This window comes from Solea senegalensis, linkage group LG2, assembly GCF_019176455.1.
Source record: "Solea senegalensis isolate Sse05_10M linkage group LG2, IFAPA_SoseM_1, whole genome shotgun sequence".
In the NCBI taxonomy this organism is placed as follows: domain Eukaryota; kingdom Metazoa; phylum Chordata; class Actinopteri; order Pleuronectiformes; family Soleidae; genus Solea; species Solea senegalensis.
Genome location: NC_058022.1, coordinates 14,352,666 through 14,378,864, shown reverse-complemented (window position 1 = coordinate 14,378,864; position 26,199 = coordinate 14,352,666). Strand labels below are relative to the sequence as shown.

Genomic DNA, 26,199 nt, shown 5'->3' with positions numbered 1-26,199 from the left:
CATGTTGCCGGCTGCACTGCACTGGACGTCGCTACGCACGTTGCGTACCTATCTTGCGTAAGCTACACAACGTGCGTGGTGACGTCATTCGCGCCCGCTCGGAATCGATAAGGGAATCGTTTGCAAAACTGGCAAACGATTCCAAGGAATCAAAACAGTCGGAACCGGTTCTCAACAAGAACCGGTTTTCGATACCCATCCCTAGTTAACATTCCCCATCATCCATGATGGAATTGGCAGCTTGTATCTCCACCACTTTTCTGGTCTTGCTCTTTATGCCGGCACTGAGCTGCGCCGGCATGCGCTATTGTCCGTAGTTGAAACAGCTGATCCCTTGTATACACAAGGTTCTCACTGCTTTCTCACTACGGCTTTCAGAAACCAATGCGTATGTAGATAAGAGTAAAAAAAAGAAAGTCAGAGAGAAAAAGAACAAAAAGGAAAAAGCTGCCAGAGCTACTGGAAGAGGCTGCCACTCGCGTTGGCACCTGCGTTACTGTGCATCAGGATTAAAAAGAAAATTTGAAATTGGATTTTAAATGATCAATGGCAAGACACCTTGTAGTGGGAAATGTAAGACCTAATGTGGGTTGAGAGACTATTCCACACCAGAGGGGCAGCAACAGAAAGAAGACCTATAACACATGTTTATCTGTGGGAGCTTAGTATTAAAGGAATACTTCACCAATTTGCATTTAGCTGTGTATTACTACAATACTACAATAGTGGTAGTTTTTTTTAACCTCAACTCAGGGGAAACTTAACCTCAGTTTCCCCTGAGTTGAAAAATATAATGTTAGAGTAACTGTTAGCAAAGATGGCGGACACTGTTTACATTCTGGGAATGAGTGCAGAATTAGCGTTGCCGTTTCAACCGAGTGTTGTGAGTGTTGTGCACGTAACAAAAACAAAGAATGAAGATATTTCTCGACTCAGAAGAAACCGGGGAAGAACACTTTTTCAAAAATACTACCTAAATGCAAATTGGTGAAGTATTCCTTTAAGCAATCAGAAAGTCAGTCAGTCAGTCATCATCTAACCGCTTTATCCTCCACCAGAGGGTCGCGGGGGGTGCTGTGCCAATCTCAGCTTCATCGGGCGATAGGCGGGGTACACCCTGGACAGTTCGCCAGTCCATCGCAGGGCCACACACAACTAGAGACAAACAACCATTCACACTCACACTCACTCCTACGGTCAATTTAGAGTGTCCAATTTACCTAATCCCCACACTGCATGTTTTTGGACTGTGGGAGGAAGCCGGAGAACCCGGAGAGAACCCACACACACGGGGAGAACATGCAAACTCCATGCAGAAAGGCCCTTGTTCCAACTGGGGCTCGAACCCGGGTCTTCTCGCTGCAAGGCGAGAGTGCTAACCACTACACCACCGTGTGGCCCGCAATCAGAAAGGTTAAATGTATTTTAAATTGTATTGTATTTTCTTAACCATACAGATTTGAACTTGTCCATAAGACAAATAGAAATTGCATTATAAACATCATGGATATTCATTAAGGGGCTAGAAAATGCACTCACCTCGGACGTCATCCAGAAATCTGCCTGTAGAGAGATGAGGGGGAGCTGTGTGCCAGCTCCTGCCTGCTGTCCTCTCTGTTTCTCATTTTGCTTTTAAAGAAGACCGTTCCAAGCCCATGTAAGCCAGGTTTTCACTGCCATTGTTTTTACTGCAATGGAACTGGGTCACCCCTGAAGCACTGTCACACACTTCTACAGACAGACAGACAGACAGACACACTACCTTTGGGGAAGGACCTAACCTTGCTGAGAAGTTACAGCTTCGTGCAGCACTGGTGGGATGGATTTATTTTTTGTTTTTTTTCCTGGTTCGTGAGTTCTTAGCCTGGTAGACTGTTGAGTTTCATTCACAGGTTATTAAAGTGCTCATGTTTGGGGATCACATGGCACAGACAGATGCACTCATTTTCCTCAATCTGTCCATCTCCGAGACTCTTTAATATCCACGTGCATTTTGCTGCATTTATTGTCCAACTCTTTTAGACTCTTTCCTTTTTTTTAGGTTTCTTTGCAGCATAGCTAAAACAGTTACCTGTCTGCAGAATAGGTTTGGTGTAAAAGCCCCAAAACTCTACCATCACTGCTCAATAAATCAGTCAAAATCTTCCCTTAAATCAAGAAGAAAACTGTAAAATCTCTTTCCAAACTAACACCTTCAAATTTGAACAGCGTCTGGCTGATAAATACTTTATTGATCTCCAGTGGAAAATTGGGTCATGTTACAGATGTTGCATTAAGCAGACGAGTTAAAGCTCAGATGTTGGCCCTCATAAGGCTGTCAACATGTGTAAACACTTTTTCTTATAACAGCAGCAGGCGTGTGTCCATGAAATATTCACTCCCCTGGCAGGGTGTAGCATGGATCCAAGTGCAACATCAGTCATGTGAATCCTTCATCTTGCACAATAGAGAGTCACTTGACGATCAAGGCAGATATTTTGACTATTATTTTATTTTATTTTTTTTTTTTGGCGGTCTTTTTGTAGGATTTTAGTCACGTTATGTATGTATGTCATCATCGTCGTATTCCTTGTGTGACTCGACTTCAAACGAGGTTCGCAGTGTTGAGATGTTTTGCTATAAATAAGTTGTGGTGAAGCCAGGAAAACTTGTGATTTGCCATTATAGAGACAACCAGTCAAACTACACTCTCCACAGTAACAAACAGTGGGCACAAGTGGCACAAAAGAAGAAAGAAAAGATGGATTTGGTTTATCTTTGACATTTCTGTGTGAAGTTTGCGTGCATGGGTTCTCCAAAAACATGCAGATCGTGGATTAGGTAAACTGAATACTCTAAATCAGGGGTGTCAAACTCATTTCAGTTCAGGGGCCACATTTGATCGTGAAGTGGGCCGGAGCAGTAAAATAATAGCATAATAACCCATAAACAACAAGAACTCCTAAGTGCAATTTCAAGAATATTATGCTTAATTTACCATTTGCACATTTACAGATCACAGTGGATTTAAAAAGGCACAAAACATTTTGTCACAGGTGTCTGGAACTGAAAAATATAGTATTGAACATCTTGAAATTTTCCCAAATTCATCCTGCGGGCTGGATTGGACCCTCTGGTGGGCCGTATGTTTGACACCCCTACTCTTAATTGACCTTAGGTGTGAGAGTGAATGGTTGTTTGTGTCTGTATGTTGGCTCTGTTATCTCTCCAGGTTGTACCTTTTCATCCTATGTCAGCCGGGTTAGGCTTCAGCTGCCCCTGCAACCCTCATGGATATCAATTATTGACATATTCCCATAAAAGCAGTTGGTATCGGAATCAGAATACGAGGTCTGGTTTTTGTGTGACTTTTGCAAGGCTCTTATACTTTCCATCTTTCTTTTCTTGTTCCTCCTTCATTAGAGGTTCGACTGCAGGTTGAGGAGATAGAGTCGAATGTGACGGTAGAGGAGTCTGGTCCAATCCGGCTGGGCTGCACCATTCCCTCCCAGTCGTCCCGAGACTCCCGCTTCTCTGTGTCCTGGTACGTGGAGCACTCTGAAGACCAGGACGCCGAGGACCGGCTGGGGGAGGAAGACGAGGAGAAGGACTGCGTGTTCTCCATTGGCCATGACTCCGTCTTTGGAAATGGGAACTGCAGCCCCAGAGAGGAGGCGGGGCCCAATTCCCGCCTGCAGTTTGCGAGAATGGCTTCGGACCAGTACACCCTGACCATTCAAGGAGCCCGGCCGACCGACGCGGGGCGATACTACTGCCACGTGGAGGAGTGGCTGCTCAATCCCCGCAATGCATGGTACCGCCTGGCCACCAACGACTCTGGGTTCACCATCGTCAATGTACTGCAACAAGGTAAAGTATTATTATTCTGGCAGTTTCAGTAAAGAGGATAGATTTTTTGCCGCTCCTTTGAATTTTTTGTCTCATGCTGTAATATGTCCCCCTTATAATACATTTATCAAGAGAATAATAAAAGTCAACTTTTCAGATAGTCTGTGCCCACCTCAAATGAGCCGGTTTCTCCAGTCACAACATTTATTTTGCACTGGGTTCAACCACAGTTTGAAGAGTTGTTCCACCCACCGTAATTAATGGCTTCTAAGGCAGTGTTGGGATCTGAAGAATTCATTTTCTCCAATGTCAACAACTCGCTGAGGATCGCTAAGCGCGGCAAAAACAGCCTTTTAACGTGCTCCGAGAGTCATTAAATGCATTTTTCCTCAGGAATGTGCCATGCATAGTTTCAAAAATCACCTGTGAAAAAAAAAAAACTCTATTTGTTTGTTCATTCTCAACAGAGTCCACCGTCAAGTCTGTGGTGTGCGCCAACGACTCCCTCTTCTACTTTGTCTTCTTTTACCCCTTTCCCATTTTCGGAATCCTCGTCATCGCCTTGCTGCTGGTGCGCTTCAAGAGCCGCAACAACAGCAAGAGCCAAGAGGGCAAAAACGGGGCCCCTCTCCTGTGGATTAAAGAGCCTCACCTCAGTTATTCTCCCACCTGTTTGGACCCCCCTGCACTCAGCCTGCATCCTGGCTCTGTTGACTAAGGGGGGGATGCTCCTGCCTTCCTTCCTCACACACATTGCAGATCCAGCTAACACAATGCCAGGGAGCACGTGTGGACTCCACCTTCAGACCTTACTGTCATTCACTGCTGTGTTGAATTAGTCAATCAGTTGATCCGTTTCAAAATCCCTACCCTGATTGCTGCCTGTTTTTATGTTAACAACTGTGTGTGTGTGTGTGTGTGTGTGTGTGGACTAAAATGTGGGAGTGCAAAGTTGAAGGATGAGAGTATCACAAGCTTCACACTCTCTCTCACTCTCTCTCTCTCTCTCTCTCTCTCTCTTTTTGTTTTCCGTGAAACCTAATCTCAAAAGCTGCATTTTGATTTCTATTACTCTGAATATGTGTCTATATTTTTGAAAGAGAAGAAAAATTGCGCCGATGAGATCATTGGCTGTTCTGGGAAGATGATTTAAGAGAGGGAAACTCTATAATGGACTTTGGCACTGAGCGGATGCCAAAAAAAAAGTCTCCGCACTGATCCAAGAGCAGCCACAGCCTGGCCCACTATGTTGGTTGCCATAGTGACGCTTTGTGCCCACTGACTTCATAGCTGATGACTTGGTTTCCAGGCTGCATAGAGACAAAGGCAAGGACACACAAGTCTGTGTCCTAAGTGAGGATGTGTGTGTGTGTGTTTGTGTGTGTTGGCCCACCTGCCTCCACAATGAATTTGACTTGGCAGACAGAAGCAGGTCCCGGTGTGCCACTTAAACACTGCCAGACTCTCTGGCCTTAGTGAGAGACCGCTCTGCTCTTCTTCCCTGTCCTCTTCCTCTCCCCAAAAAAAAGACAGCAAGAGAAATAGAGGGGAGGGTCAGAAATGATGGAGAATGAATAAACACCTCTCTCCTGCTGGGGATATACATACTTCAACACATGGGATTTTTTTTTATAATTATTATTGTTTTTTTTCAGTGCCAATTCCTCCTGATTTCCACGCGGTCGGCAGTAATTGAAGTTTGAGTGGAGATGAAGCGGATTGTGAAAATATGTCTGTTTACCTCCTGCTGTGGGTTTATGAGCCTTATGGGCAGTTTTACACCCATGTAAAATCAGTTGAATTGTCCCTTAAACATTGCACAGTGGGGGTCAGCACCTGAAATTGAATTCTTGCACATTTCTTCGAGTATGACCACTCTGTTGCCCTGCAGATTTCAGAAGCCCAAAAGATGCGCCGTAGTTTAAAGACAACACTTGATCTGTCCAGAGCCACACTTCAGATTGCTAATGTGCGCGTGTGGTGAAACCCTCCTGCACACTCTCAAGTCAACAAATCGACTCTTGTGTTTATTTTAGAGACTTTTCTATTTATTGTTTTATACTACTTTGCATAGCTTTGTAAGATTTTTCCCTTTTGGTTTTGAAATTCTCTTAAAAAAAAAACTAAAAAAAAAACTGTGCTGCTTGTGTTGCCAGGCAACTGCACCAAGCAGATTATGTCAATATTCTGTGTGTTGGCAATGTGGTAGATGTAGAAATGCTAGAGTCGTCCTGCGCATTGCAGTGTGTAGCATTTCATACCAGATTGTCAAGTTTGGTCAGTGTCAGAACACTGTATATCTACTGTATATCTATAAAGGACGTCAGTGTGGCTTTGCGTGTACAGTAGTCCAACAGACAAGTCACAACAATGCATTCACTTACCGATCTTCTGCTTGAGTCGCGTTTATTTCGTGAAATGTGATGTAACACCGAGGTAGGACGCTTCATCAAAGTCGGCAGAGACTGAACTGTGGAACTGTCGTCTTCTAATCGTGGATTCCGGCTGCAGCCGTGTCTCTTCAGCCCCCCCGACAGAAAAAAGGCAGAAGGGTGGAAAATCTGTCACTTTCCTTGGAATGCAGCAGCCGGGAGTAGAGAGAAAAATCCTCTACCTGACCCGAACCCTTTCACTGCCAGACTGGACAAGAAAACTCTTGAAAAACTTGATAATGTTGTCTCAATCGTGTCAACGTGTATATTGCATGAGTATTGCAGGAGGAATTTTGATGTTTTGTAAACTTTAAACTCTTTGAGCATTATGTTTGTGTGACAGAGCAGTGCCCAAACACCTCCTCCACCGCTCCCCCGCTCCACCCCCCCCCGCCTCCCCCATCCCATTAACTGATCCCTGAGCCAACACAAAGCCTAGCCCCCTTATTATTATTTACTATATTTGACTGCCAATAGTGCTCATTGAAAACCTATCAATTAATCTCTCTCAAGAGTGGGTGTTGTGGAGATCGTGTTTGATATATTGGTCATATTTGTTCTTTTAATGCTTTGCTTTCACGCGGCACTTCATTAAATAGATTTATAGATCGTATGTCATTAAAAACCAAAAGTGCACAGCTGGTACTGAGAGTTCTGATATTTCAACTTGCTTTGCTATTTTTTATTTTATTTTTTTTTTTATTTATTCGTTCACCAGTTCCATTTCAAGTAAACCGTCGCAAATGGAGACGAGCTGGTGCTATTTAGTCATGTGAGTCAGAAATGTCATGCATGCACGGTGAATACAGCTACAGCTTATTAATGTCAAAGAAGATGACAACCCCCACCATCACCTTCCCGTGTGCTCATTATTAACCAGTTACTTTTCTTTTTTTAAACTGATGTAAGATAATCCCATTCAGCAGAGACTTTGGCCACTTTCTTTAGTCATCATCGGTCAGGTACAGAGCGCCGGATGTCTGGATGTTGCCTGATGCTGTGTGTTCGCCTGTGGATCTGAGCGCAGTGCCACTTCCTGCCAAAATGATGTTGCTTTCATTCCATCTGTTGCGTGATGGGATTGTCAGCTATAGAGTATTGGATGAAAAGTAGTCCTCACTGAATATTTTAAGCTCCGACGTAGTTGATGAGGCAACAGTTTGACTTAAAGTCTTAGTCACATGAGGGTAAAAAAAATTAGGAGGACACATGATGCAAAAAAGAACTTCTCCGAGCAAAGACGTTATCGACTATATTCCTTAAAGGGGTGCGTGGATTTCTACAAAATAAATAAATAAAATGATAGAATTGCTGTGTACAGTGATTTGTGAATCTGATCCTAATTCCCTGTTTGTAAATACTGTGTAAAATAAGACCGTGACGGTTGAAAAGTTGCCTCATTACCTGAATCTAATTCAGCTTGTCATAAACCATTCGGTGCATTTTAGGGCCCCGGTTTTACCAGGAAGACATGGTGGAGCTGTTACTGGAGTGGAAGGGTCTTGTGACTGTAACGGTTGCATACATTATGTGTGTCTTATGCATTTGCTCTGTCAGTAAATGCAGTCGTGAAGCTGATTCCATCCAAAACGGGAACGACGTGGTCGGTCTGTTTTGAAAGTAGTGGATGATCATCGAGCTGCAGGTTGAGTCCCTAGGTGCTACTGAATTGGTCACATGGTCCCAGATCCAATTTATTCAAAATTCAACTCATGTCATCTTTGCGGACCTTATCCAGGAAAGTGTGAGGGGTCGCGCCGCCTCCAGATGTTCTGACAGGAAGTTGTAGCTGCATGTTTTGGCTGTGTGCTGGCTCCAGATTTAGGTGTAAAATAGTTTGTGGTGATTCTTTTTTTTTTTTCTTCATTTTAGCCAGTGATGCTTTATTTTCAGTGATGTATTTTTATATGACCATGGCTTGTTTTTATTTGATTTTTTTCCCCCCCTTTTGTTATTCTAATAGTTGCCATCATGAACTTTACAAAGGCACTTTGCTATTGTCCGTTTACTGCAATAAAATACATTCAGTGCATCTTTCTGGGTTTCTTTTCTGTATTTGGGAATAGGTTAAAAACAATTTATTGGTCCAGATTTGTTACATAATGTACTCGGGCACTCTCAGCTCACTTCCAAATCATCTACCCTTACTTTAATCATAATGTCCTGCAGTCAGGAGGGTCTTGTTGAGATGCTGTGGGGATTTGAACCTCTGCGACAACACGATGGTTTATTTACTCTGCATGTTCTGTCTCTCTCTCTCTCTCTCTCGTTGTATAAGTGCATCACTTGAGTGGAGGAGAGAGAAGGATTGGGTCAGCACATCCACAAGATAAACGATACTTACAAGGATCTCCTGCAGGTTAAGTGGGCCCTTTCTTTTCTTTTTTACCAGCATCAGCAAATCACATCATTCATAACTCATAACTAACGCAAACTGACCAGCTTACTTTCCCTCCCTCTCTGTCAACTCCATTCCTCCACAAGTCCACGTTGTTCGTGGACTGCTCTCCAACTCCTCTCCCCACAAATCCACATGAACTCACATTGATTAACACATACTCAGTGAAGCCAAGAACAAATGCTGCCACCCATTCCATAAATCACGGTGACACGCATGGTAAATGGCGTTCGCCGCAAGAAGAGACACAGTTAAGGTGTTTGCTTGTGGTGATTCAAGATCACTTTCTGCGTTCCGCGACGCACACACAGTTTCCCCTGCATGAGCTTTTGGTCAAGTCTCGACAAAATAATTCATCTCGACTGGAAAAACAGCCTCCGGACTCGCAGATCTATTGATGCTGCGAGCACTGATGGTAGGGAAACAAATAGTACTGGTGTTATTGTCAGCAAGCTCCATCACAACTTCACAGGATGCAAAAAAAAACAAAAATTCAAATCCTCTTTGAGCACCATCTCCCTGTCCCACTTTCACTCTGATTTCCATTTTGTCAAGTGCACACCTTAGGAGGAAAGAAATGTCTTGCATGCAATTAAATAACGCTCACAAATCCATAGTCGCCGCTGAAGATGCACTCACTCGAGGGCCCACCTGGGCAGACATTAGGTCTACTTGTGTAGTGTCGTATGATCCAGAGCAGCAATCAGGCAAATAAATTATGAATTAACTGAGAAATGGGAAGCATCACAGAGAATTAAGTCTTCCGCTTACTCCGCTGTGGCGCATCATCGCACATATAGGACAGAGGAGTGTCCATGGAGATCCATACGCATTTCTGCATGGATTAGAATCCGAAAATAGTTCATTAGAAGCAGGTTCTTCGATGTGCAAACTTAACACAAAGTACACAGCGTGGAATCAATAAATCATGTAACGCAATCCTCGGCAAGCAACAAAATACTGTGTACGCTGGAGGTTGTTCTGTTCTTGGAGGTGGAAGGAAGTGATACTAAATGTTCTGGGTGTAGTGTGAGCGGCCTGCACAGCGTGTTGCATTCACCTGTGCCTAGCACTTAGTGATGATGTAAGTGTGAATCAGTTAGAGCAGCAAAAAAAATAAAAAATAAAATAGCATTCACATTTTCAAAGAAGCGCTGGTTTTTCCTCCTAAAGGGTGAAATACAGGGGCGAGCAATAACGGTGGAAGAACAGATGTACCTCCTGTGCTGCGGAAAATTGCACCACAAATTGCTCTTGATGTATCGGCAGCAGTGAGTAATCTCGAGGACGGTGTGATTGTATAAATTCTGCTGGGGGGAGTATAAAACAAAAAAAAAAGAGGATCAATACTTGTATTAAAGAGTGTGTTAGATAAAGCTGTTTATTGGGGGGGCGGGGGGTGGGGGGGGCATGAGCTCTGTCTGATAATTATCAGTGAAAGAAAAAACAAATAATTCATATGCAGCACAAAACAGAAAGAAGCATACTGAAATCCAGCGACAACAAAAACACTAATGGTCCCACAACATTCATTATGAATTAAAACATGCACAAATTTACAAACACGTGCACTGGAAAAAAAAAAAAAAATCTCATCTCATCCATAATGGATAGGCACTAAAATTGTGTGTATAATTGTAGCTCTGTCTAAGACACACTGAAGCGACGCTATCGTTGCCACTACGATAGCATTCGTCCCCTGAGACGTATGGATTTATCCTCGCTCGTCTTTGCCGCCCGCGGAAGCCTGGAGAATCAGATGAGGAGCTAATTAATTGTTGTAGGCTTTTGTTGTTGTATTTGTTTTATAGAGAATATACATTTATGTACTGTACCTTATTGGTGAACTGACCTTGGAAGATGTATTCGTCTGTAAATTTCAGCCGATGCCATTTGGGTCCCAACGTTCCTGCTCCAGTAAATCTTAAGATAACGCAGTTTAAGATACGGTGTCTGTGAATGGAAGAAAGACACCGGAGGCCTTTTCCAAACAAGCCGCGTCTGCAGCCATGTTGTAAGAACAAGAGCAGTTGTGCTTTTTCTTTTTGAGCCTGTAAGCTATTATATCTGGATGCTGATTTATCTAATTATGTGTTGGTTTAGTTAAACAGGTGGTGCATGTTGTTAAATCGTTTTTGGTTTTTTTTATGTGCTACATTTGGCCAAGAGGCTATTTTTCATCCATAGCAACAGTGTCCACCTAAAAAAAAACAGAACATAAAATTGAATTTACAGAACTGTGCAACACTGAAGTACGCAGAGCAGGGATGAAGTAGACAGAACTATCACTGCTAATGGGAACATAATACAGTACACGCTATTACATTAACATGCACTAACATACAACATGTATAATTTATCTATCTGTCTGTCTGTCTGTCTGTGTCAATCTAGCACTGTGGTGCAAGCCCTCAGAGCAAAGAGATATTTTGTAAAGCGCTTCTAAACAAGTTGTTTTTAATTGTTGAGAACCCTATTGAGACTCAATCAAACGAGGCCTTTATGCATAAGTAAAGGTGGTAACCACAGTGAGCTAATCAGCGCTGCGCATGTTGCCCTCCTGTGGGATGCCAAGTAATTATGAATGAGTTTGAGCAGGAGCAGCGAGTTCACCGACGTGCTTTTAGTGCTGAGGATGAGGAGAGATGCAAAAAGACATCATTCTACCACATAACGATAGCAGAGATACCAGGGATGGGGAAGGGTGAATCATGAAAGAGACAGTAACTGCAGCGAGGGAATAGATGGAACGGAATAAAATGGCAGCAGAGCAGAGCAGCGAGAGAGACACAAAAAAGACGAGTTGTACGGAAAAAACAAACAATCCGAAAAACAAAAAAAGCACATCCTTCTGGGAGAGCTATACTTCAAACGGTGTCTTTGGACGAGACCAATGAATATTTGACAGCGTGGGTCCTCGTTCAGCGATTCATCTCCCATGAACATGAATATTATCTGCACGGGTGTCATAACGCTCAGCGAGACCCTAGTGTAAAGTTTGCAGATGTAGATTTTTACACCTATTCAGAGCGGGTGTAGTTGCTCCCTGTGGTGGCTGTGTGTGTGTGTGTGTTCCTGTGGGTGAAGTATCACTTGCGGCCTGTCTTGTGGGCCACCCTCCGGAGGGACCTGCTGTTTGGTGATCTATCCGCTTTAACAGTGTGGTGGTTGTACACGATGTGGCTTTCTGTTGAAGTGTGCACACACCTCTGCCAAGGACTGAGACGTTCCCTCAAGGCGGCGTTTTAAAACTCAACATGATGGCTGTCTAACTCAATTTCGGTGTAAAATCTTTTCTGGACTTTCAATTTCTTCTCCCCCTCTCTCTCTCTGTGTGTGTGTGTGTGTGAGAGAGAGAGAGAGAGAGTGTGTGCCCTGTTTTCCAATGAACATACCCTATGACAACGTCCATGCTGTGAAAGATGTGGGCTGTTCACACACGTGATCAGTGAGACGAGGTGAATCACTGATGGATCTCTGACTATTGTACTCTGTGTCACCCCCCCAGCCTTTACTTCTACTTCTTGTTTTGGAGCACAGTAGACAATAGCTTGATGTGGTTGTCATGGCATCACACTCTCTTGTGAGTGACTTTGATGTATAAGTTAGAGGCCGGCATATGAGGTAGGTGTGTGTGTGTGTGTGTGTGTGTGAGGGGGCAGAAGCCTACCTGCCTCTCATTGTCATGGTTGCTGGTGGGATTGGCACCAGCAGCCCTGTGACCCTGATGTGGAGGATAAAGTGGTGGAAAATGGATGGATGGATTGCTGCTGCTGCTGAATTTGCATTTCCTCTTGTATTATACATTATATGTTCAAGGTCCAGTTGTGTAAGAATTTACGACATCTAACAGTGAGACTGCAGAGTCTAACACACGGAGGACATCTCCACTCAACCCTTCCTTTGTGTCAGGGATGTCAGGGAACTACGGTGGCCTTCACAATCCAGAAAGGATGTAAAAACTCTCTCCTCCTTCTTCATTTGTTTATGCATCAGCGTGTGGGTAAAGTTGGTGTACATACAAAAGGCTGGTTACAACGCGCAACTCGCAGACTGTACGTGCAGCCCAGAGTTTGGAAATGTTTCGACGATATCTGTCGCGCGCTGCATGTGCGTGGGAGAGTATACCAGGGCCTCAAATCTTACACACTGCAGCTTTAAATAAATCAAACGGTGAATTAACCGTAGAGCGAAGCAACTGTTGATCTCCTGACAGTGTGACTTCACCATGACTTAAGGAGCGTGGAGCATGAGGAGGTGCTGACTACTCCCCTATGCGACGCGGCAGTGACACAGGCAGACAAAACGCCTGTCATCATCCATTAAGACTGACGTTGGTCACGAGAGTTTCCCCCGTGACAGACAAATGCACGGATCACATGCAACTACTCCTGTAACACTCACATGCCCTGTATGAACCCACATGATGAGAGTACAATGGACCGACGAGCACGAATGATTATCTGCGGTTATATGTCACACTGATACACTAACACTAATACAGATTTGAAGTATCAATATTTCAACAGTCTGTGAATTGCCTGCAAGACATGCTGCATTATTGAGCGTGAGCTGCTTTTGCAGTTTGAAGTGTGTCATTGGTGATTCTCATTGACACGAGGGATTCTGGATTCAGCAGATAAAGACATGAGCGATACTGTAGACGTGTCTTTAGTCTTCCCGTAAGTCCTCGGAGAAGAAGAAGAATCCATGTCCTAGTCAGTAAATGCAACATTACTGTACTGTAGCTCTCTAACTTGCAGAGCCAGCACTTTTTATGCTCAGTGGTGTCACTCCTGATTCATTTGCCTAATACCAAAGCAACTTTATGGACTTTTCCATATACAACAATGCTGGCATTAGTAAGAAATATAAGAATGAATACTTACGCACATATACTAACATGATTGGCTCAGTTTTAATTAGTTTAACAAAACCATTTTTCCAGCAGAGAAATGCTGCAGCTCCTCAGTTGTTCTTCTTCAGGCAGTTCTCTGCTGCGCTCATAGTCGAGCTGTTCACCCCATGGAAGAAGAATGCATTATAGATTAAACCACAATGTTCCCCAAATCTAGACCTGTGTAGAATGCGTGTTCATCCTTGCAGATTAATAATATATGTTTACAATTTCCTTACATGATTTCTCACTCTGACATCCCTACTTGGGGGGAGTGTGTGTGTGTGTGGGGGGGGGCTTTTGTCCAAATCCGCCACCTAGTGCATGGAAAAGGAAGCTGTTGCAGATCATCAGACGCTTGGTTCAGTGCATGATTTGTCAGTGTTGTGATGGTGTCGTGCTCATACATGATTGAATTAACCTTTTGCTCTTGTAGGATGCATTTGCTAGTTATTACACGGCACACATTATACTGCATTTTAACCGTGCGTCACATTTTAAAGGAGCATTGCATGTTTCTCCATATAAAACACTAGTAATTCATTGAATGAATTATGTTATTAATACATGGTGGAAAGTACAAGCTCTACCTCCAATGTTGTAACCAACACCTTACAGCCGAGGTGGGCAGAAAAGCGTCTCTGAAAGTACAGCGTACAGAGACAAAGGGCTACAATTACTTTATATAAGCTTCAGTCTCACACGCCATGTCAGCGGGCAACAGAAATGTGAGGCTGCAGTGACACAGGCTCAATAAAACTGGACAGTTGAAGTCTATAACAGCATAACTTCCTGATTTCAGTGGAGACAGTGAGTCAACAACATGAACCCTTGGATCGGTGTGTCAAATGTCTGGCCTGGTCGTGACGTTGTCTTACCAACTCCGATGCATCGTGGAGTGAATGCTGCAGATGATGCCAGCGGCTGGGCGCATTCATGGTCAGTCGGTGCCAACATACACTCTCCAACCACTTCACAGAAGACGCATAATAAAGTGTGGCAGGGGTTGCACCCGGTGAGGCCTTCTGTGCATTCAGACACATGGTCTGCATACCATGGTTATTCCAAGTGCTTCTATCTTTGAATCCAATGTATGCGGTATAAGAGGTGATGAGCAGCATGAATAAAGCTGCACTAAAAAAAGGATGCGACGCAATGGTGTCATCGCAGCACAATCTCAAAAGACAGTTCTCAACAGCTTGCTGGATGCTGGCCACCCGTCAGTGTTGTCGTCTCTTGGCTGACTTCCTGTCTGCTGCCACTTTTAGTATTCCCCTCCGCTCCCGTCCCAAATGAGTGGTAAGAGGTGGCATTTATTCACTGTCAAACAGCCTCAACTTAACAAGCAGAGAAAACCACTCCATCGGGGAGTTCTAGTTCATGACTGAGAAGTTGTTGTGGGATACTCGAAACGTTTCTCCGTGATTTACTGTCAGAGCCCGGAGACTGAGGGCCCGTACACACACGAAAGGGTTTATGAGAATCCGCTAAAGTTTTGCATTCTATTGACTTTATATCCACACAGAACTGGTATTTTGGGAGCCCTACGATGCTATTTTTGGAAAACAGGTTCCAAGAAATCTCAAATGCCACCTTTGAGTTTTCATGTATACAACCAATATGCAACTTTGGGAAAATGATGTCATAGCTCGGCCTCTTTGTTGCTCTAGCATTCGCTCTCACCATCATCTTCTTCTTGTGTTGGGAATTTGTACACGGCGTGCAAGCTTTATGCGCATGCTCTACGTGTTCGCCTTTATTTCAGTGTATCTCTGTGGCAGCGTAACAGCACCACATACAGGCCTGGCATATATAACACAGCGTTTAGACTCCTTTTGTGGTTTCGTAAAAAGACATTTCTTAAAACAATGCTGTGTTTATTGAAAACAAAAAACAAAAAAGCAAAAGATTGTCAAGAGGAAGTTATGTGCAAGTGTGGGTAAGGCCTGAGAGACCATGTCACTGATAAAACATTAGGTCAGTCAAAGGGCAGGGGTGTTTGTGTGTCTTATACCTTCTTGTCAAACTGCAAAATCACTTGAGTCTTTTTAATCTGCAAAACCAAACCTGGCGGATTTTGGTCGTACATTTTTATTTCTGCTCTGACGTACAGCAAGACATTTGTGAATTATTTTTCAACAAAACTAAACAAGAGCTAAACTAGTTTCATAACATATGAAACTTCAGATGACAGTCAAAGGATTGCCTGTAAAACTAGATTACCTGCATGAAGCCCAGCTTTCCTAAGCCAATGTCATTACTGTAATTTATACATGATACAACATACATTACGAGTCAAAACAATGAGGAATGTTTACAGGTGTGAGTGACATCTGCTCCGGTCTGGAAATGAAGAGACTCATCCTGTCTTAACTTAGTTAAGCACACTTAAAAACTTTAGTTCAAACTGTTTTGTAGAGGCGCCCAGAAAATGTCTGTGTTGAGTCTGTTCCACTGGCTAATGCAGTGATTTGATTAGACAGGAAGGTAGAGTGCGAGGGCCACGGGGATCTCCACACAGAGGATACCTCAGCGGTCCAGGGAGCGTTTCTGTATCGCTTCAGCCACCACGGTGCGTAGAAGAGCGATGACGGAGCGAGGGTCATCGCTGCCTATCACGGCGCTGCCTGACACTATCATGTTGGCTCCTGCCTGTAGGGCGTATGACAATACACATGAGATAAGACGACCTCAAAAAAGGAATTCAATGTGCTTGAGATGATTTCAACAGGCTTTAGTGTTTGTTTTCATTACCTCGGCACATTTGTGAATGGAATCAGGTCCAACCCCTCCGTCTACTTCAATGTCTAATGAAGGGAACTGATTCCGCAGCCAGGTCACCTGGTCGCAAGACAAACAAAAACCTGTCCGACACAATTTTTACAACACAATTTCCTGATACTACACAGGCCTAAAGAGAAACACAGTGCTTGTATGATGTGAGTGAGACTCACTCACATTGCGAAAGCAGAACTTTACACAACACAAATTTAAGTTTAACAGAAGTGTGTAAGAAACAACCGTTCTTTCATCATACACACAGTACATGATAATTCATCTAATCGATTTATTGATTGTTTTTGCACTTTGAATTGTCCCACCTACTTTGAATGGACATATGCTCTTTGCCCTTATATTGGCTGCAGAAAAATGAGGTGTCTAAACTCCTCGTGCTCCTTTAACAGAAACCATTTGAACTTTGCCTGCTCTCAAATGTCAACATGGAGTTTGCATGATCTCCCCATGTGTGCAAACATTCTCTCTGGGTATTCTGGAGTCTTTACGGAGTCCAAAAACGTGCAGATTAGGTCAACTGGACGTGCTAAACTGGCCGCAAGTGTGAGGGTGAGAGTGAATGGTTGTTTGTCCCTGTATGTTGGCCCTGCGACGGACTGGCAAATTGACCGGGATGTACCCTGCCTTTCGCCCTATTTCCAGCACCTCCTGCAACTCTCATGGAGGATAAAGTGGTGCAGTTTTAAAAAAAATTAATGGATGATGCAATGAGTAGTTTGCTATGTCCAGTGTTTGGAAAAGCTGCATAAACTAGGTGCAGATGTTCTGTATTGTTTCACCTATATAACCTTTGCAGCTCGTCCTTACCTTAGGCATCATGTCCTCCATGAACTTCTGACCTCCAAAACCAGGTTCCACAGTCATGACCAGAGCCATGTCGATATGGTTAGCCCAAGGTGCCAGCTCTTCAACCGTTGTTCCAGGTTTTATAGCCAAACCCACCTACAAAATACCAGTTTTTCAAATTATCTCCTACCCAATATATGGTTTGTCACAAATATTTATAGATCCACTGTACAGCTACTCTCTTTATAGGAATATTAGCTCATACCAATGGCTTGATTTCAATTGTGTGTCCAATAATGATGTCACAACCTTGAGCATTTACTAATAATGACAGTATTCTGATAGAGACATGTAAATTAATGAAAAATACCTCTATTAATTGTCACCGCACAAGAAATGTGTTACCAACAACCTTGCCACATTTGACTAAAAAAAGTCACAATGTTTTAAATCAGGTAAAATTGAACAACATTTTTGCTCTAAAATGCTGGAGGTTTGTCCGCTGGCTAACCTTCATGCCACTCTCTCTGATCTCTTTGATGAGGTTTCCAGGGTTGGTGGTGGTTTCGAGGTGGAATGTGTACTGGCTGGCTCCTGCTGCTGCCATGGGCTTCACCCATTGCTCCGGCCGCGACACCATCATGTGCATGTCTGCAACATTGACAGACACAATACTGCACTCAGCCACACAGACATTCATGATTCAATTCAGTGGGATAACTTGGGTTTCTGAAGTGTGGTGTGTGTTTTTTCCTCACCAAAAAAAGGGTCTTGGCCTACTGTCTTCCTCAGGCACTCTACCATGGGATGGCCAAATGTGATATTGGGAACAAAATGTCTTTAAAAAGGTAAGAAACCAGACATTAAACTGGCAGCTGAAACATATGCAGGGCAAAACTTTGCATTTGTGTAGAGGACAACTAAAGTGTCAACACTTGGAGGTAGAAGAAAGCAGTTTGTTTGTACTTGGAGCACAGAAATACAGACATATGTCCATATATGTGCATCCGACTACAGAGGAAACCAATGTCACTAATGTTACAAATTACACATTTTTTTTATTTTTACAAAGTCATACCTTGCATCGCCAAATATGCAAGGTATAGTTGAAAATTAGTTTGAAAAAGAATACAAAAGGAATACTATGATAATAAATCATGAACTGTTTAGGAACTTCTCAGCACATTCAAGTGACTCACGTGAACTATTGCCTTTCTCCATTCTCAATTATCCCAATATGTGTATTCACATTTATATATATATATTCACAAATCGACTTCTGAACGGTTTTAATCGCGCTAGTGTCGTTTGATGCCTCCTCGCTGCATTTAAGCCAGAAGAAACCATTCTCACACACACATGGTTTCCCAGTTTACCTCTCACAGGCTAACTTAGCTTGTTGGTTGTAGCCAACTTTAGCTCCCACACACTGAACTTCCAAGCTAGCCGTTAGCATGCTAGTTTTAGCTTCTAACTAACCAGTTGCTAGTTCACTGACCCGTCCATCACGTCGAGGTGCAGGTAATCTGCCCCGCACTCCATCATCCGCACACACTCGCTACCCAGACAGGACAGGTCGCTGCTCAGGATGGACGGACCGATCTTCGCACTATAAGACATGTTGTTTACAGTCTTCCTGCAACAGCAGCAGCAGGAGCAGGAGGAGGAAGAAGAAGCAAGGGGAGGTTAACGCTAAGTCAAGTTAGCCACAACATAAAGTACGAGTTCCGCTGGCAACCTTCAATATAAAATAACGTAAGTACATACATCTTAAAATGTAAGAGGTTGTTACCTGTTGCTGCAGACATTGAAAGCATAAGTGTAAGAAAATAATTTTAAATTCTTGACTGCGTAAATGCTGCCGTTTCTAATTAAGTTGTATCGCTGCATTTTGTAACGTGTCCCTTGCTTAACGATATCAGCAGCAACAACCGTAGTTACACAGTGTGTGTGTGAGACGCAATGAGTTTAATGTCGAAGGCAACTAAATGAATTAATTAATGTAAAATTAATTAATTAATTAGTTAATTAATTAAAAAAAAAATTCTCCGGTAAAACCATAGAAAAAAGTTTTTTTTTCTCCGGTAAAACCATAGCTGTCATGAGGGGGAAAATAAAGGTGTCGCTCCATGTTCCGGAGTCTTACTTCCGCTTTCAAAATAAGACATTGATCACGTTTGAACACTAGATGGCGCATGGCTCACATTGAACTTTTATTTACAGTTCATCAGTGTTTCTCAGGCCTTGAATTGTAGATGGAAGTTGATTTAGGAGACGTTAACAGTCATGTCTTTCTGCCTGTATGCTCCTCTCTGTGTGGTTCAAAAACCCAATGTTGACTCATATTATTTATAATATTTAACGTGTGTTAGTTTGCAGCAAATTTACTCAAACTCTGCTAAAAAAGAGTAAAGGCGAATACCCTTTTCTCTAAAATCACAGAAGACATTGTGACATTGTGTGAAATAGAGAATTTTGTTGAGTCATGGAGGACACAGTTTTCTAATCAGCAGCATATTGGATACATTGAGAAATAATGTGGGGCACAGTTTACTTTTGTATCCCAGATGTTTTCTGCCTCTATTTTCTCTCTTTATGTGGCCACTGATTTCATGTTTTAATGCTTCACCGACTTATTCTTGTGAGTCACGTCTCTCCGTCAACTGTATCTCTACCACTCTTTGATGTAATAACTTGTATGTTTTATGGTAATGGCCTCAGAGGAAACCCTGTTCACTGATGTGTTTGATGACGCAGGCTGGGATGATATGTGGGTTTTAGAAAACTTTGATTTATTGATTCAAGCAGTTTGCTTGATTTGGACAGAGAACAGGTTGCCCTGTGGGCTTATTACTGTTTGACTTGACATGAAGCTTTTACCAAATAAAAGAGAGAGATGTTACAAAACATGAGCAGCAACCTTAAGGTCCCAGTTGTTACCTGAAAATCAACGGGAAAACAAACTCACAATGAAACAAGCATACAAGAAACATTTACGTAATTGTATAAAATAGTAGTTATTTCCAAAAAGTGCTTTAATCCTTCACTGTGAATGGGATAGAAAATATATAAATTATAATCTGCTGCAGATGTATCTGGCTGTCTGCACAATTTGTATTTATGGTACTTTAATTCCAGCAGGTTATTGTCATTATTACTCATAAGAGAGAGAACATTTGCAGTGTATTCACCAAACACTTTTACAGTAATTCTTCCTCCCTGATATCTTTGTTCACCTTGGAGACAGTCCATTGAAATTGGATAACAGTTTTTTTTCCCTTCTTCTCCTTATAACTGTGTTAGTTGTTGTGATTTATAATGAGCAAAGGAAAAGGGTTTTAAAAGGCCTCTCTGCAGCACTCTGCGGAGGCTCGGCCCACAAGGAGCCCTACTCATGTACCCTGACTGACCAAACACAATCTGGCATTTATGAGTTTTGCATTACTGCAGCAGTGATGAAAACCACTGGTGGCATGGCACAGAACATTTGAGTGGGGTTGAAACAGAGTAAATTGCCGTCATAGAGAACTGGGACCTCACAAGCCTCTTGGGGAGTTAAGTCAAAAGTGCTTTAGGCTTTGACAAGTATTTTGTGGACTGGTGCCATAACTGCAGGGACATCTGTCCATACGAAAGTCCCTCATGGTAACTCTCTGATTCCTGAGAGCAGGGTTAATGGAAGAGGGGGGAAATGAAGATACACTTCAGCTCTTTTAACACTCATTTAGTTACTGAGATAATATTTTGAGCAAAGTGGAACTTTAAGTGAGCCTAGATAGTGATACTGATAAATTGCCCCACTGTAATTGATGCATTGGTGTTTCATTTTTAATGGGGTGATTCTTTTCCCTACAGCCGACACCAAGTCACATTTATCACTTTTACTGTAAACAGCTTAAACACCATGCACATCACTCCAGTCAGCCGCAGGCTTCTGTTTACCAGTAGTCCCCCATTAACGACACCTTTTTTGTTTTACTGGAGGAGGAACAGTTCAGGAATGTGTGTGCAATCATTTTTAAGATGCTATCAAGCTGCTCTCTATTGCTCACAGTTGACGTGTTCTCAGCTTAAACACTCTCCGTCTTAATTTAAAGCACCGCTGTATATTCTCAAATGCATCTGCATGGTTTCCCGGTGACAGCGATATCTACAGGAACAGAACGAGACTAATTTGTCTTTACCGCTATGATGAATGATAGTTTCCAACAAAGCCCCAAATGTTCTCAACATGGATATACATTGTCAAACTTTTCTTTATTTTATTTGATGTATTTTCATGTTTTGCCACTTTTCTAATTTGCGAGACCCACTTCATGGCAACATTTTAGAATTTGTTTGGATGATAAAGATATGCATGTATTGCACATTTTCTCCATTTCTTCACTGCTTGTGAAATACAGTGTATGTGTGTGTGTGTATCTATCTATCTATCTATCTATCTATCTATCTATCTATCTATCTATCTATCTATCTATCTATCTATCTATCTATCTATCTCTATATATATATATATAGATATATATATATATATACACATACATATACATGCCCACTTGTCCATGTCTTGTCCAGCACTAGTGCATTTGCTGTTCCTATGTTCTCTTCTGAACTGAGATCATGAAAGTTGTTCCTGGAACCAATCGCCTTATATTATCCACATTACAACTCTCCTGATTGTTTGCCAACTATGAGTTAATTGTTAATTATGTGGTAAATCAATACCCAGCTTATTTCCAATTTGTAACTGAATTAAATGTGTTTAGGGGGAAAAAAATGACAGCTGCTAATCTGCAGAGGAATAGGTGTGTTGGTTTCATATAGGGAAGATTTCCTGTGTTTGTTAAGTGAACTTAAAGACGTGTACCTTTTGCGTTCAGCAGTATATGAGGAGCTGTAACCTGGGATAAATTGGGTCCCGCTGACTCTTGACCTCTGCAAAAGAATGCAGGAACAGGAACAGAGACAGTTCTGACGTGTTTTTTCCTTTTTCGAGCCACTGATGTTGATTATTAAGAACCTGATCCAAACTATTCATGTATTATCTTGATTGAAACCTTCATCCTGCATCCTGCCTGCAGCCGAGTCTGGCCTCCTGAGCAAACAGATAGTGATAAAGCAACTTCTTGTGATGGTCAGAAGAAGTGTGTGGAGTGTGTCCTTGTAGCTGCTCCCTTCCTGGGCTTTATGGGCCTGTGGTCAGGGTACGTAAGAGGAAAGGAAAGGGTGGTGCAGCATCTCCTACTTGTTAGGTTAATAGTCACAGGGCGATCCGTGTGTGTGTGTGCGTGTGTGTGTGTGTGCGTGTGTGTGTGTGTGTGTGCACAACAGGGACAACAGATGAGTTTCCTTGTATATCCTATGGCTGTATATCTATTTATGGTGGACTACAGGGAGGCAGGACTGTCTCCACATATTCCCAACAACAACAACAACAAGAAAATGCTGAAATTCTCTGCACATAATCAATTAAAAGTACAATTGTACTATGTGAGGCCTGTGTTAAAGTACCCATTATATTTGTCTGAACTTGCTGGAAAAGGTTAGTCATTACAATAATGTACTCCCAGGGAATGCAGTGGCCACAAAGGTGCATTGTGACTTGCAGAGCTGCAATCATTAACTACACAGAAATGAAACTTTGGAACCAGGAAATCTAAAGCTGTTTTTGTTGCCTCATCTGTGCTTTCAATTGCATAATTCCCTTAAGCGTATACGTCCAATATGGACATGCAAAAATTAGGTCAGAAATCAATTGAGTGATCTTTTCATATTGATACTGTGGTTAATGTTGCCTCCAAATCGTTAGATACAAGATTATTTAGCATCATCGGCTCCATATCAGTTATTTAAACAGCCTTAAATCAATGTATGTCATGGTTTGTACTCTTTGACGTGACCTTAATGTAAACACCCTGACCACAGCACACTTCAAAGGACCAGTGGTCAACATTTAACAGTAATTGCCTGTGGCCTCAGGGGAGAAACGGGTCCCTATACACTGGTCATGATTTAGTGCATTAAGGTGGACCAAGTGTCACTTCAAAAGGCCAGAAAATGAACCACAGGAGCACTGTTGACGTTGAGTGTCGAATGTTTTGAAAGAATAAAAACACAGATTGTTTTTTTAATAATGATTCTGTGTGATTTAAGACCTGTAGCCCACTGAGCAGGTTTATTCGAGGTAAGCTCACCTCATAAAAATCTAATCCACATGATTTAATCGTTAATATTTGAAGACCGTGGATGCGAGGGACTGCAGAAAACCCCCCGCAGGGTTTAATATTTTCTCACAACATGTGCACTAAGTCTTTTTATTTATTTTTTTTCCTGGAGTAGCTTTCCGAGATACAATGGAGAGATTTATTTAAAGTATTCTTGATTTATTTGATATTTATTCCTACTCGCATTAATACAATCCTGGAAGAATAGAAGTTCATAGAAAGAAGTGAATACTTTTAAAGTCTCAATAAATCTAAAGTAAATCTGGCAACAAATCTGAAAGTGTGTCATGTACTTTATAGAATAAAGTGTGAAAAATACAGCGATGACTTCAGAAACAGAAGAAAAACAAATATATTCCACTTTGAGGGGGAAGATGATGATGATGTAGCAAGCTGTTTGGCACTGAGAGGCCATCGAAAAAAAAAAAAGTAAATAAAAAGTGAGAAAAGAATCACGCAATCCAAGTATGAACCCTCAGCCCATCTGGTGTTTCCAACAGCTGTCGGACCCACTGTGAAGAGTCAGGCAGAATCAACACATTCTCCAACATCTTTTTCCCCTGGATGGGGCCATTTGAGGATTTCAAAAGCAAACGTGGGTGTGCACGAAGGAACACATATCGAATGATCAACAAACTACACTTAAAGAGGTTCAGATTTCAAGTATGCAACATTGGCAAAGACTTGAGATCAAACTGATTGTTAGTTAAGATGCTATGCACGTTATCCATCTGCAGGGGAGGGAGTGTGCCGTGCATCTAAAAGAAGAAACCCGACAAAAGATTTTGCGAGATGGAAAAACAACCCATGAGCCGTGGAAGGTCACTTAAAACGCAAGGTTTCTCTGATTTGTTTAACCAGCCTACGTATCAGGTTTGCACAATTAAAGAGGAGTGGCTCCCTGATTCTACTTTGTTTATCGTAACCTTCAATCTCACGGACGCCAAGAATACAGAAGACGGAATTCACGTTTCATGATGTAGTTGCACAGCAATGTTGCGTGGACCACTCAGCTTTCATGCTCCCGTCAGTCTATTCAATAAAAAAGTGAATCAATTACAATCAGTGTTATCTCTACAATCAGCAGAGGAGCGAAGAGTGCTTTTATGAAATGTCAGGAAATAACTTATAATGCTCAATTATTATGGTGGCTGTCGGCTCACTGTAAAAATATCACCCGCCAGTGATTTCTGTCAAAGCGCTGCGCTCTCCTCCTCCTTGGCAGTGGAACGCGTGAATGTCGTTATCAGGGGAAATTGCTCATTCCATTCAAAAATGGCCCATGTGAACTACTCCATATTCACATCCTGACAAAGTGCTGTCCCACCGTCCAATTAACCTCGCGCAAAGAATGGACGGAAGTGGGAGCAGGAGCGCGATAGGTTACAGCCCACTCGAGACGCAGACCTTTGAGAGCAATTCATTAACTCTTTTACTATCCGAGGGCTTTCATTTGGCCTTTAGATGTCCTGTGAGGGATGCGCTCCTCTTGTACTGTGTTTTTCCTGCTGCTGGTTGGCAGCATAAAAGGCTAATATTGACTTTACTGATGTGTTTTTGTTTGGTGTGGGAATGCTCCAGGCTTTGGCTGGCGCTGGCCTCTTTGAGTGGCTTACCAGAGGAGCCTGGCAGAGAGCCAGCATGTACAGTGCATCAGCTAATAATGGACTCTGCTGCTGTACTGTTCTGCTGATCAGGTGAGAACGGAAGAAATCGGAGATAAAAGCCACCGTATTTTTAATTCTGCAAATATGCTCCAAAATACAGTTTTGCTGAAAAGCAAATGAAGGAGGGCGATACATTTCACAGACACAGTGCATAGAGCAAACCTTTGCTTTCTCAAAGCCTGAGTGAAGGACACAGGAGAACAACTCCACAGAGGAAGGTATTTGTGTATTATCGTTGCCAGGAAATGTCACATCAGGAGAAAAACACAAGTAAGGCTCACAAGTGAGGTGCAAACACCCCCCGTGGGCCCCTTGCCAAAAGATTCCATGAGCTACTCTGTCAACAGGAATGAAGGCATGACGAGCAACTCTCCACAGCTCTCGCAAAAATCCACACGAGCCTTGACAAATCTTCCACTTACTAATGCAGAAACTATCCAAGAGACACTGGCAGATTTAGAGAAGATCCGCCCAGCAATGACGTTCAGCGATGTAGCAAATCAATGTTGTTTGTCAAGCTGCGACGGGGTGTTCCCTCGCTGGGTTGTGTAGGGGCAAGCAGCGGAGAATGAAAGCTGTTGGTGTTTCATTAGGGTGGATTTCCCTGGAGTAAAATAAACAGTCCTGGGAGTAACTCATTTAATGACATGAGTAACCATGTAACCTGGAGATTAACTTCTCTTTTGGCGGGAACAGGTTGTCTTAGTACAGCTGTTTTCCTACTTTATATATATATTAACTTAGTAATGGTGTTGCACCATATTATAACACTTATTATTATTTTTGTTGTTGTTGTTGTTGCACATTTTATATCTAAATCTACATACCTATACATTTTTTACTCCATTACCTTGAGCTGAAATGGATGACATGGGTTTTAGTCATTTACAAATAGTTAAATGTGTCATTTTTATTTATCTTTTTATGGCGGCTCCGTATAAGCCCCCGCTGCAGTGTTAGTCTTAAAGTCCTCAAAGACCTGAAGGCCATAAACAAACGAAATTCTTTTGCACGGAGTGATAAAAATGAGAACAACCACAATGGAGCTTGGGAACGATTTTGGCTTATCTTGATTCATATCTGTAGCTGTCATGACCGTCGTGTAAATTTGACTTGTGCATTCCTGTGGTATTAAGACATTCATGGATCCCTGGTAGGAATTTCCCCTGGC

At 42.4% G+C, this 26,199-nt stretch overlaps 2 protein-coding genes across 5 annotated transcripts in view; one reads left to right on the top strand and one right to left on the bottom strand.

Annotated features, from left to right (window-relative positions):
- Positions 1-12,301, top strand: part of igsf3 (immunoglobulin superfamily, member 3) — a 79,738-nt gene extending 67,437 nt beyond the window's left edge. Inside the window, exons 8-10 of one of the 2 annotated variants that reach the window (XR_006359662.1) lie at positions 3,403-3,849; positions 4,296-5,211; positions 12,287-12,301. Coding sequence is in view for 1 of the 2 variants with exons in the window: in XM_044018554.1 (XP_043874489.1) it covers positions 3,403-3,849; positions 4,296-4,546 (698 nt within the window). In the remaining variant the exon portion in view is untranslated. Of the gene's footprint in view, positions 1-3,402; positions 3,850-4,295; positions 6,904-12,286 lie in introns of those variants that run through there. The other variant, XM_044018554.1, reaches the window with a different exon arrangement.
- A 3,299-nt stretch (positions 12,302-15,600) lies between these two features.
- On the bottom strand, positions 15,601-19,015 carry rpe (ribulose-5-phosphate-3-epimerase). Of its 3 annotated transcripts, XM_044020023.1 has the most exons (7): positions 18,930-19,015; positions 18,636-18,773; positions 17,896-17,975; positions 17,649-17,788; positions 17,159-17,293; positions 16,310-16,396; positions 15,601-16,207 (listed from the first exon to the last, which is right to left on the bottom strand). In XM_044020023.1, exons 2-7 carry the CDS (start codon positions 18,755-18,757, stop codon positions 16,085-16,087), a joined length of 687 nt encoding a protein of 228 aa, XP_043875958.1. In that variant the 5' UTR covers positions 18,758-18,773; positions 18,930-19,015; the 3' UTR covers positions 15,601-16,084. The 3 variants fall into 3 exon arrangements, with proteins under 3 accessions (XP_043875958.1, XP_043875959.1, XP_043875960.1); XM_044020024.1 differs by lacking the exon at positions 18,930-19,015 and having other exon boundaries at positions 18,636-18,821; XM_044020025.1 differs by lacking the exon at positions 18,930-19,015 and having other exon boundaries at positions 18,617-18,684.
- Between the last annotated feature and the right edge of the window lie 7,184 nt (positions 19,016-26,199).